This window comes from Chiloscyllium plagiosum, chromosome 5, assembly GCF_004010195.1.
Source record: "Chiloscyllium plagiosum isolate BGI_BamShark_2017 chromosome 5, ASM401019v2, whole genome shotgun sequence".
NCBI classification, from domain to species: domain Eukaryota; kingdom Metazoa; phylum Chordata; class Chondrichthyes; order Orectolobiformes; family Hemiscylliidae; genus Chiloscyllium; species Chiloscyllium plagiosum.
Genome location: NC_057714.1, coordinates 19300452 through 19313141, shown reverse-complemented (window position 1 = coordinate 19313141; position 12690 = coordinate 19300452). Strand labels below are relative to the sequence as shown.

Here is a 12690-nt window from a genome sequence, read left to right as displayed (position 1 = left end):
GGCTACAGTCTGGTACGTGCCACCAGTATCCAAGGCAGAGTCGAAGGAACTGGACCTTGTGGAAAATGCCCCAGGATAAGCTACAGGAAAAAGAAAAGCCTTAAGTCCCAGTACTTGGGTGAGGGCTTGTAGTGATAGGAACAAAGTCAGCCAGGTGGATCTCAGAGAATTTGAGATTCCTGATTGGATCAGGTTAACTGCCCTAATCACGGAGTCCTGGCTGACTGATTTAAACTGGAGTGTCAGGGATTCTGCTCACTATGAGCCTGCTCTGTGCCAACTGGCTCAGTGTCCTATGTACAGATAAATGAAGCCTGATTTTGGGTGGGGGGGGGCGACCAGCCTTTGAGGAGTTACTTCAGTGGTAATGAGAGAAAAACTTAACCCCTGAAGAGCTGGATAAATTCCTAATCCCTCGCATAGAAGACTTAAATGCAAAACTGGCAAGAGGGGGGTGATCCTTCGTGAAACTGGACATGAGCCATACGTACATGCAATTGTGATTATTCAAGGATACCTGGAGGTGCGCTACAATTAATAGCCACAAGAGTTTTTAACCAATATGACACTGCCTTTTGGGGAATCAATAGCCTGTGCCATTTTCCAGTGGTTGATGGAAAACATTTTACAAGGTCTGTTGCAGGTCACCATTTATCTGGATGCTGTCCTCATAAACAAGAAAAGCAATAAGGAGCAGTTAGAGAACTTGGACATGGTACTTAAACATTTCTCCCAAGGCGGGGTTATACAATAGGAGGGAAAAATGTGTTCCAGCCACCCCAAGTGATGTACTGAGGTTACAGAGCCGACAAGACTGGGTTACACCAGTTGAAAGATGAAGTAAGGGTATCAAGGTTCCCCTGGCTCCCATGTCTGTACCAGTCTTTCCTTGGGTTGTTGCATTGCTACAGAAACTCCATATGTAACCTAGCTTCCACCCTGACCTTACGTTCACCTGGACCACCTCAAACACTGCCCTCCACTTCCTGGAGCTGAAAGTGTGTTGCTGGAAAAGCGCAGCAGGTCAGGCAGCATCTAAGGAACAGGAAAATTGACGTTTCGGGCATAAGCACTTTCTCCTCCACTTCCTGGACTTCTGTTTCTATCTCTGACTCAACACAGGCATCCACTTCACACCGACTGACTCCCACAGCTACCTGGACTACACCTCACCACCACCACCTTCTCTTTCCCCCACCACCCCCCCGATATAAATGCGATCCCTTACTCCCAATTCCTCTGCCTCCACTGTATCTGCTTCCACGAGCAATTCCACTCCGGAACATCCCTTTTGGCTATCTACTTCAGGGAATGCAATTTCCCCTCCCATGTGATCAACAATGCCCTCCAGTGTATCTCCTCCACTTCCTGCACTACCACCCTTGAACCCCATCCCTCCAAACACAACAAGGATAGAACCCCTGTGGTCCTTACCTTCCACCCCACTAATATCCAATATAACGCATTATCCGCCACCATTTCTGCCCCCTACAGTCAGACCCCACCTCCAGAGAGATATTTCCCGCCCCGTCCGATCAGCATTCCGCAGAGACCATTCAACTGTGACTCCCTCGTTAGATCCATGCCCCCCAGCAACCCACCCTACAATCCCGATGCCTTCCCCTGCTGCCACAAAAGGTGTAAAACCTACGCTCACCCCCCCAACTTCCATCTAAGACCCCAAAGGATCTTTTCACACCAGGCAGAGATTTTCCAGCACATTCAAACACCACCTCATCTACTGTGTCCGTTGCTCTCTGTGCAGTTTCCTCCATACTGGGGAGACTGGACGCCAATTCACGGAACGTTTCAGGGAACATCTCTGAGAGACACACACCAAACAACCCCATCTCCCTGTGGCCGACCACTTCAACTCCCCCTCCCAATCCTCCAAGGATATGCAAGTCCTGGGTCTCATCCACCGCCTCATCCAAGCCAGCCAACGACCAGAGGAAGAAAACCTCATCTTCCACCTTGGGGCCCTCCAACCACTCAGCATCAATATTGATTTGACCAGTTTCCTTATCTCCCCTCCCTCCACCTCCTCCTGAATCCAACCCTCCAACTCGGCACCACCGTCTTGAACATTCCTGATGAAGGGGACCTATGCCCAAAATGCTGCCTGACCTGCTGTGCTTTGCCAGCACCACACTTTTTGGCTTCCATCCTGGGACCTGTACATTTGCTGTTGAGAAAAGGTCAGCCTTGGAAATGGTCTCATAGCCAAGTTGTAGCCTTTTAGGGGAGGTGTTGGCACGCTTGTTCCTAAGCACTCCAGTAAGGAGTGGGGTGCAGATCTGCTCACAGTATTAAATGTGGTCTGACAAGGATTTTGTTTTACTGTAGCGTTTTAAAGAGTTATGCACCTGATTCCCCAAATCTCATCAGACACCACTGTATTCAACTTTGTACCTTCTAAAGAATACCCTGAACTATCTTTCTTTTTTGTTTTGGCCCAAAATGGATAAGCTATCACTTATACTAAAATCCATCTGCCACAGTTCTGTCCATTCACCTAATCTATCAATATTCCGTTGTAATTCTATGCTGTCGTCAACACTGCTCTGTCATTATATGCCTAATCTTCCCTCATTAAACTGCTTTCTCCAATTCTAACAGCCAGCAGATAGAATCAAGATGCCAAGAATCCCCAACGTGAAAGTCACGGGGAACCTGGCGACTCCAGCACTTTGCTTGCTTGCCAGACCTCCATCTTGGACAGCAGGCACCAACATCTCAGGGCATGCTCCGTAGTCATTCCACCAGCTGCCCTTGCTCTTTCTGTCTTATTGTGGGCTGGTTTCTCCTGGAATGAGAAAACAGGAGGGATGGAGTGATTCGAAATTGAGTGGCTTAGCTGTGGTGTAGGGGAAATGTGGTAAAGTATCTCAGTTGAGTGTCAATAGGGTGGAGACCATGCAGGGTTAGCAGTTTTAGGGAATTAAATCTTCGATTAATCAGATTTTACAGTACATAGGAGGCTACTCAACCTATCCTATCTGTACCAGCCCTCAAAAGAGCCACCCAGCTAGTCCCACTCTCCAGTCATCTCTCCGTAACCCTTTAAGTTCATCACTTTCAAATATATATCCACCTGTCTTTTGATTTCTCCTATGGAATCCACCTGCACCACTCTCTCACTGGGAATGCATTCCAAATCCCAGCAACTGAGTAAAGCTATTTCTACGTATTTTACTTCTAGCTCTCTGATGAACAATCTCAAAATTGTGATTCATAGTTACTGGCATACCAACTAGTGGAAACAGAATATCATCATTACCCTGTTTGAAATTGTTCATAATTTTGAATGCCTCAATAAGGTCATCTCCTAACCTTCTCTACTCCAAGGAGAATAAGTCCAGTCTCCCTAGTTTTTTCCATGTATCTAAAATCCTTCATTTCTACTATCATTCTGGTAAATCTTCTTGAACTCTGCCCAAGGCTTCAACTTCCTTCTTTAAATAAGGTCCTCTGAACTGAATACAGTACTCCAAATACCATCTAACCAATGATTTGTGCAAGTGTAGCATCACTTCTTTGCTTTTATACTCTGTGTCTTTACTTATAAACTCAAGGATCCTATATGCCTTCTTAACACAACTATTTCAACTTGCCTGGCCAACTTGCAGAGAATCATGTACATGGATCCCAAGGTCCCTCTGCTTCTGTACTCTGATCAAAATTGTACCATTGAGTCTGTATTGGCTCTCCCTGTTTCTTCTACCAAAATACATTACCTATCTTATTGAGTACAAGAGTTGACAGGTCATGTGTTATAGTTGTATAGGACTTTGGTTCGGCCACAATTGGAATCCTGCGTACAGTTCTGGTTGCCACTTTAGCAAAGGGATATGGATGCTTTGGAGAGGGTGCAGAGGAGGTTCACCAGAATGTTGCCTGGTATGGAGGGCACTAGCTATAAAGAGAGGTTAGGAAGTTTGGGATTCTTTTCATTGGAAAGGCAGAGGTTGAGGGGGGACCTGATTGAGGTCTAGAGGTATAGATAGGGTGGATAACAAGAAGTTTTTTCCCCAGAGTGGGGGACTCAATTACAAGGGGTCACAAGCTCAAGGTGAAAGAGGAAAAGTTCAAGGGAGATATGCGTGGAAAGTTCTTTACGCAGAGAGTGTGGGTACCTGGAACGTATTGCCGGCAGAGGTGGTAGAGGCAGGCACGATAGTGTCATTTTAAGATGTATCTAGACAGATACATGAATGGGCAGGGAGCAAAGGGATATACAGACCTCATAAAATAGGCGGCAGGTTTAGATCGAGGATCTGGATTGGTGCAGGCTTGGAGGGCCAAAGGGCCTATTCCTGTGCTGTAATGTTCTTTGAATATCAATGCAGAGAAATGTGAGAATGTTTCCCAGGTGTCTCCCCATGTAGCCAACTTCATCACTGTTCCTCTGAAGTTGCTCAGAGTCATTCTCACAATTCACTATTCTTCTGAGCTTACTATTGTCTGCTAATTTTGAGATTTTTGCCCTCAAAACCCACATCCAAATAGTTTATATAAATCAGAAAAAAACAAATGTTCGTGGGGACACCATTTTCGATTCTTCTTCAATCTGAGAAATGCCCATCCATACCTATCCTCTGTTTCTATCTTACAACCAACTTTTAATCCATGCTGCCAATGACTCATTGATCTGAAACATCTGCTAACCATCCTGCCACATAGCACTGTATCAAAAGCTTTCTGAAAGTTGCAGCATATCAAATGCTTTCTGAGAGTGATGGATAAGAGCAAGTTAGGAAAGATGTAGCATGTAGTAGTGAGTGTGTTTAGAGCAGGGGCCTTGGCAGACAATGTTTATAGAAGCAGAGTGTGACTTTACAGATGGTAACACTTGGATTGGCAGTGCTAATGGCCGTTCCTCCAGAAAGCTAAATACCAACCTTGGACCAGGCTGACAGGGTCGGGTTTTGTGATTTCAACTGCCTTTCCCATGGGAAGATGATGTCCCTCTTCTGCACCACCCTGTTAAGTGGAACCTCTAAACCTATGTCCGCACAGCAGGGCACCGATTTCCCTTTATCTGCTATGCGCGAAGCAAACGCCACAACTTGAGCCAGGTAGTTCTGGGCCAGCGGTGCTTGACTGGCTGCACAGTGGCCCTTTAAAGATGGTGCCCAAACCAGGGATGCCAGAATATTCAAGCTATGGTGTAGGATAAACAGAGTGGGCATTGGATTGGAGGGATGCCCAGGTTTGTGGTGGGTAGGGAACGAGGCATGTTTGGGATAATAGTGTGAGAAAGTACGCTCAGTCTTGTGGAGAGAGCCCCTCCATGAAACTCAAAAAAACCCAATGATTTCCTTGTCCTCCTCTCCTCTGCCTCCTTTCTTCTTCACTTATGTCCAGAAAGAATGGATGGAGAGAGTAGGGAACAGTAGGGCCTATGAAATTGTTATGAGGTCAGCATTTATTGTCCTGCTCAAGTTGCACTTCGGAAAGTGACCCTGGGCTGCTTTCTTGAATAACTGCAGGTTAGGGGTGAAGGTGCTCCCACAATTCTGTTAGGCAGGGAATTCATGGATTTTGGCCCAGTGAGAATGACTCCCTGTTTATCAACAAAACCATGTTTTACAAAGTGATGGTGCTATTTTAGTATTAATGACATTTTCTTTTTGGAAATTAAGGCACAGAAATAACTGAAAACTGGTGCTTTACACTTGAAGGCGAATGCATCAAAATGGATGAATGGACATTTCTGGATGCAGGTTCAAACCATTCCTAAATGAAGGAGTGGCATTATTTCTTTAAGAAACAGTTTTGAAGTTCCTTCCATTAGTTGGAGTAATACGTTATGGACAATCTTAGTGCAACCATGATAACGATTTGTTTGCAAAAATTATTAAAATGCCCCTGTATGCCTTCGCAGGATGTGCATGTTGCATGCTAGACTAGATTTCTTACATATTCCTAATTACCCTTGAGAAGGTGGTAAAGAGTCATCCTTAGAGAGGAGAAGGTTAAGAGGCAATTTGGTTGACGTTTTCAAAATCCTGAGAGTTTTGGAAAGGATAGACAAGGAGAAACTGTTCCAGTTATCTGATGATCAAGAGGTCATGGATGTGAAGTGATTTGTGAAAGAAGATGTGTGAATTTTTTTGAAAAAACCTCCGATTACAAGTGGTTGGTGACTGTAATGCACTGCTTGGATGCATGGTGGAGGCAGATTTAATTGAGGCATTCAAGGCAGCTTTGGATGTTTCTATTTAAATAATCGATAGGAAAGAGGAGGGTTGTACCACATCCTGATACTCATCTGGGGAGACATGATGGACTAAATGGTCGTCTTGCACCATAACAGTTCTGTAATTCTTGACCTGCAGCAGTTCAAGATGTAAGAACAATTCAATTTTCATAATTAAATTACTGTACAGTTAGCCGTCTCCTGTAAATAAACTGTCATCGAGTGAAGGAAAACACCAGAGTCCATTATCATAGAATCATAGAGATGAAAACAGACCCTTCGGTCCAACCTGTCCATGCCGACCAGATATCCCAACCGAAATTAGTCCCACCTGCCAGCACTTGGCCCATATCCCTCCAAACCCTTCCTATTCATATACCCATCCAAATACCTCTTAAATGGTGCAATTGTACCAGCCTCCACCACATCCTCTGGCAGCTCATTCCATACATGTACCACCCTCTGCGTGAAAAAGTTGCCCCTTAAGTCTCTTTTATATCTTTCCCCCCTCGCCTTAAACCTATGCTCTGTAGTCCTGGACTCCCCGACCCCAGGGAAAAGACTTTGTCTATTTATCCTATCCTTGCCCCTCATAATCCTTTCCAGAGCTTTCATTAATAGTTCAATTGTAAAACAGAAAGCACATGGACATATCCTGCTTGAATGCAGTTATTTCTGTTTTGATATTTGGGAAAAAAATATTCAATTATGAAATGAAGATGGAGGTATTAAATAATGATGGCATAAATTGGATGAAAGATGGAGTTCTGATTTTAAAATATGATTTCAAAACTGAAGAGGTTAAAATGTATCCTTCTCCATGGGTTAGAAAAGTGGATGTATTGGACTGGTAGGCTTCACTGATATCCTCTTGATGTCAGTGGAAAGTAATATTAACTTTAAGTTGACATGATCAGTTTGATAAGAGATATGCAGGCATGGTGTTATGCCTCAGTAAGGCATGTACATTATCTAACTGTTAGAAGTTATACCAATCTGTTTCATTCTATGACTCCACTACATTCAAATTGATGAAAAATGTTTGGAACCACCGATCCAGGTACCTGACGTTTGTAATGAATCTTCATGTCATGCGTTCAAATTCATACAATTATCTCTAATTTATTTGAACTTCAGTAAAGCTTTGAAACAGGAGATTATGTGGCAAGAACTAGGAAGGGTGCTACTGAAGTTGCATGGAAATGAATAGACTGAGAAAAGGCCAACATACCAACCTGTCAATCTTCTGGAAATGAATAGACTGAGAAAAGGCCAACATACCAACCTGTTCAATCTTCTCCCACCTGTAGCCTGCTTTTTTGCTCTAATTTACATCCCAATCATTTCTCAAATTTAAGATCAACAGTGAGCTTTGTTTGTTTCAGTCTCCATTTCCAAATCGTAATGTGCACTGCAAGCAACAATGTCTGAAACTGATCTAGGAAGCATTACACTTGTTCCCTTCCACAGCAATACCACCTCTTAGGTCCCTTTTCTCAGTCTATTCATTTCCATGCAACTTCAGTAGCACCCTTCCTAGTTCTTGCCACATAATCTCCTGTTTCAAAGCTTTACTGAAGTTCAAATAAATTAGAGATAATTGTATGAATTTGAACGCATGACACGAAGATTCATTACAAACGTCAGGTACCTGGATCGGTGGTTCCAAACATTTTTCATCAATTTGAATGTAGTGGAGTCATAGAATGACCTGTTTCCTGTGAATAAAAATGGTGATTAGCAGTGTCTATGTGGGGGGATAAGGTATGTTGTAAGACACAGAGGTCTCGGAATAATTTTGGACAATTGCCTGAAACCATTGGCTTCATGGTATAGCATTACCAGTAACAAGTAAAGTATTTGGCAGGATAAAAATACAATAAAAACTGATGTTATGCAAAATTTATTTAGGCTCATTTGGAATAATGTATACATTTCTAGCCACCATACTTTACTGGAAATATTGTGGTTTTGGAAAGGGTCTGGCAAAAGAATGTTAAATTAGCAGCTGAGGAAAAAGCCATGGCAGGCGCCCAGTCAGAAATGATGTTGGTGAGGGTCCATGCTTCTGCAATCCAGGATTGGGTGATGGTCAGCACTGTGGTTCCAGAGGGTCCAATCTGGGGTATTAGAGCTAACAGGGTCAGGGAGATGTCTCACATCAGTCAGAACTCTGGGTGCTTCTTGTCCAGGATTGTCCAGTTAGGTTGCTTAGAGGGAGAGGCCACTCTCAGTTTGTAAGGCCCATCGACAAGAAAAGGATGGGAGCGATGGTACCTGCAAGGGTGAACGGAAATGAGACAGGAGTCCCCAGATTTCAGGAGGGAGAGCAGTGAATGACAGCATGTCCTAGGGACTGGGAAGGGTGAACAGTGCAGGCTTGTGTAGGTGATTTGGGAGAGACAAAGCCTGTGAAGTTTATAGAAAGGGCTACCAAGAGCAGTCTTCATGTTCTTGGCATCTCACCAATATGTTGAGGCAGAAGCTGCAAGCCTCGAGCTGAGGAGCACTCACTGTGTCCTTTAATTATACTGGAAAAGGGAGGGCTTTAAAAAGAAAGAACATTGCACACAGACCCTGCCCTGTAGAGAACACACAACTTCAGGGTCTGCAATTTTTGTTCTATTCACTCATGGGATGAGGGAATCACTGATGTGCCAGCATTTAATGCCTGCCCCTGGTTGTCGTTGAGATGATGGTGGTGAATTGTCTTCTGGAGGCACAGAAGTCCAGTGCTGTAAGTTGAGCTACAATGCAGTTAGGGATGGGAATAGTGAAGGACTGGCGATTTATATTTCCAAGTCAGGATGGTGACTATCTTGGAGGTTGTCCCCGTGTATCTGCTGCCTTTGTCCTTCTGGAGAGCAGTGGTCATGGGTTTGAAAGGTGCTGTCTAATGATCTTTTGTGAATTTCTGCAGTTCATCTTGTAAATGGTGCATGCTGCTGTTTGAGTATCATTTGGTCGGAGTGGATATTTGTGGATGTGGTACCAGTCAAGTGTGCTGCTTTGTCCTGGGTCGTGTCAGGCTTCCTGAGTGGTGATGGAAGCTGCACTCATTGAGGCAAGTGGAGAGTATTCCAAAAACCTTTCTGACTTGCTGCAGTATTTCTAGTTTCCGACTTGTAGCCATAGTATTTATATGGATAATCCAGGTCAATTTCTGGTCAGTGGTAACCCTGGGGTGTTGATAGTGGGGGCTTCAGTGATAGCAACACCATTAAATGTCATGAGCAGTGTCTTTTGTTGGAGATGGTGATTGCCTGCTATTTGTGTGGTACAAATATTACTTGCCACTTGTCAATCGAGCCTGATTGTTGTCCAGGCCATGTTGCATTTGGGCATGCACTGTTTCAGAATGTGAATAGTAACAAATAGCACCGAAGAGCCTCACTTTCCATATTCTAATGGACGGAAGCAGCTGAAGATGATTTGGGCCGAGGGCATTACACTATTGTGTTCCTGCTTAGATGTCCTGGGCTGAGATGAACTGACTACCAACAACCACAACCTCCTTCCTACGCACAGGTATACCATCAACCAGCGGACACCCTTGCCCCTTATTCCCATTGATTCCAGCTTTGTTCGGGCTCCTTGATTCCTCACCTGGTCAAATTCTTCGTTGATGTCCGGGGCAGTCACTGTCTCTTCATCTCTGGAATTCAGCCTTTTGTCCAGTTTTGAACCCAGGCTGCTATGAGATCTGGAATTCAGTGGCCCTGATTGAAATTAAACTGAGCGTCAGTGAACAGTTTATTGCTAAGTAGGTGCTGCTTGATAGCACTGTTGATATTACTTTCTATCACTTCCATTACCAATGATTGAGAGTAGACTGATAGGATGGTACGTGGCTGGGTTGAATTTGTCCTGCTTTTTGGCACAGGATACCTGGGCATTTTTTTCACATTGGGTAGATGCCACTTTTGTAACTGTGCTGGAACATAGTGCTGTGGTAGGCATACAACAATTTCTGGACCACATGCTTTCAGTACTGTTGCCAGAATGGCCCATAGCTTTTGCAGTCTTCAGTTCTTCTAACAATTCCTTGACATCATGTGGAGTGATTCAAATTGGCTGAAGACTGGCATTTGTGATGCTAGAGATCTCTGAAGGAGGCCAATGTGGATGATCCACTCAGCACTTCTGGCTAAAGATTGTTGCGAATGCTTCAGCCTTACCTTTTGTGCTGATATTCGTCATTTGAGGATGGTTTTGTCCAGGACAGAGTGGCTCTTGGACCCTGTGGACTCAGTCACCCAGTACGCAAAATTAATTTACCCAGGTATGTTTGCGTGTACCAGGGAAAGGACTATGCACACAAGCCAGCACTAAGTGGAACAGTCATGACTTTATTTGAAGGCAACACTAGTAAGAACTAAGCTTTACAATTTTAACAACTGTATTTCTTACTAATTCTTTAGGAACTTAAATACTTCCCAGATACTTGTAACTTCTGCTGGTTCGTCAAGTTCATTAGTCCATTCTTCCCTCTCCGCTGGTTGATTCTTTCGTTCTTTCTCTCTTCCCCTCGCGCTCTCTCTCTCACTGTCTGTCTTGAGGATTCCCAAGGTAAATCTCTCCCCTCTGTATACCCTTCTGCTGAGTCTGTCCTCCTGAACACATCCCAGGATGTCCAGGGGCGGCATGTACAAGGTTTGATTTTGTGTACGTGACAATGTCCTGCTGTTGCTCAACTAGCCCGTGAGGTCGTTCTGTCAGTTCTGGCACCAGCCCAAGATATTTACGAAGAAGTTGTTTGTCGGGTTGACAGGGCTGTTTTGATGCCTGGTGATCCATCCAGTTTTATTTCTGCTGTTTCATTGTTGCTGGATAAAAGTGAATATTTTAAACTGTGCCATCTGTGTCCACTGCCAGCAGTTGACTGGCTGGGGGGTCCTCGATATCGACTCTGGACACCATGAAGGCTTCAGGTCAAACACGGGCAAGGGAAGAGTTACTCCCACTGATTTACCATGTGCTGTCCTCCCTCCGCTGCGGAATGGGTCCCAGGATATCTCCATAGTGTCAAGTACTTCCACTTCCAGCAAATGGGAGAACCGAACAGAGCAAACAAACAAAGCGCCGTAAGGTCATGGTGTTTAGGTCATGAAGCAAGTTTGGGAAGATAGCATGAGAAAACTCATTAAGGTTCACAGAAGGGAATCCTTCATGAAACCTAGCAAAATTGACACTTGGCTAACCTTTGTTAAAATTCCATCCTTCGTAACTACTACTTTTGTATGGAGACCTGTTCTTCAATAAGTTGTTGGGGATATAAGCAGCATAATATATTTAGTCTCATTAATAGAGAATGGAAGGATGCACAAACACCAGACAAGGCAGTTAATTTCTTCTTTGCTAAAGCAAGTATTACACTGATCCCACATAAAATGACTAAAGAGATGGTCAGGATAGCTGCTCTGTGTTGTGGCTGGACATTTGACCCAATAAAATTCAGAATGACCCATATCACTTGTACAAAGATAAAATACTTTATTCACAAGACTTGCAACCTAGCTACTTATCATAAATGTATGGATTTTCCAAGAGCCAGCATGTCTGGCAAGGCCTCAAGCAACAGTCAGCTTATCAGAACACAAATGCATTATCTGAGAAGCTTTCTGCTGCATACAATGTCTCATCAGTGATAAGGGAATCCTTGAAAAACTAAACCTCATACTTTTAACTAATGTTCTGACTCTAGAGGTAATTTTAGTCAGAAAATAGAATTCAGATAATCGTTAACTGTGATATTTTCTAACTTTAAATTTTTCCTATATCCCCAGTTGTGCTTTGTTGTGTTCTGGACTCCGCACCTGTCAGAGAAAATCCTGGTTAACCTGATAGGAGTAAATTTAGCTTTTGCTGAGCTCTGCGTGATCCCTCTGAGGATTTTCTCCTTCTTCCCTTTTCCAGGTATGACGCTTTATTAAAGAGCAACAGTATTCCATAGATGCTGTGATAATGTTGACTAACAAGTTGCACTGTATTTTTCGGAAATACTTCAAAATATTTGTTGATTTGAGTCTTCTTGCTATATAACTACCAGGGGAGAAATATAGAGTTTGACGCATTTATTCAGCTTTTGTATTTTTGTTTACTATTAAACAATTACCTTGGTCTGTTTCTTAAGTGTAGCCTGCTTCAAGACATTGAGAGAGGAATTCAGGGGGATTAAGGGAATGTGATGATGGGTAATGGTAACTCGTAATACAGAGCCATAGGGTAATGATCTGGTGATACAGGTTTGAAATTTGGTGAAATTTAAGTTCAGTAAACATCTGTAGTATAAAAGTCAACTGACACAACCCTATAACCACTATCAATTGTCATGAAAACTCATCTGAACCTTACATATTCTGTCAGTGTGATCCAGACGCACAGCAATGTTGTTGACTTTTAACTGCCCTCTGGACAACTGGTGGAGCCTGTGAATAAACAACAAAAAGGAAAGCAAGAGTTGAGGGAATTTTAAAGACCAAATTTCA

General features: G+C 43.5%; 1 protein-coding gene across 2 annotated transcripts in view; it reads left to right on the top strand.

Moving 5' to 3' along the window:
• Nucleotides 1-12690, top strand: part of LOC122549740 (progressive ankylosis protein homolog B-like) — a 118657-nt gene that overhangs the window by 77335 nt on the left and 28632 nt on the right. For both annotated transcript variants that reach the window (XM_043689675.1, XM_043689673.1), the window contains exon 9: nucleotides 11989-12118. In XM_043689675.1, coding sequence (XP_043545610.1) covers nucleotides 11989-12118 — 130 coding nt within the window. The remainder of the gene's footprint in view (nucleotides 1-11988; nucleotides 12119-12690) is intronic.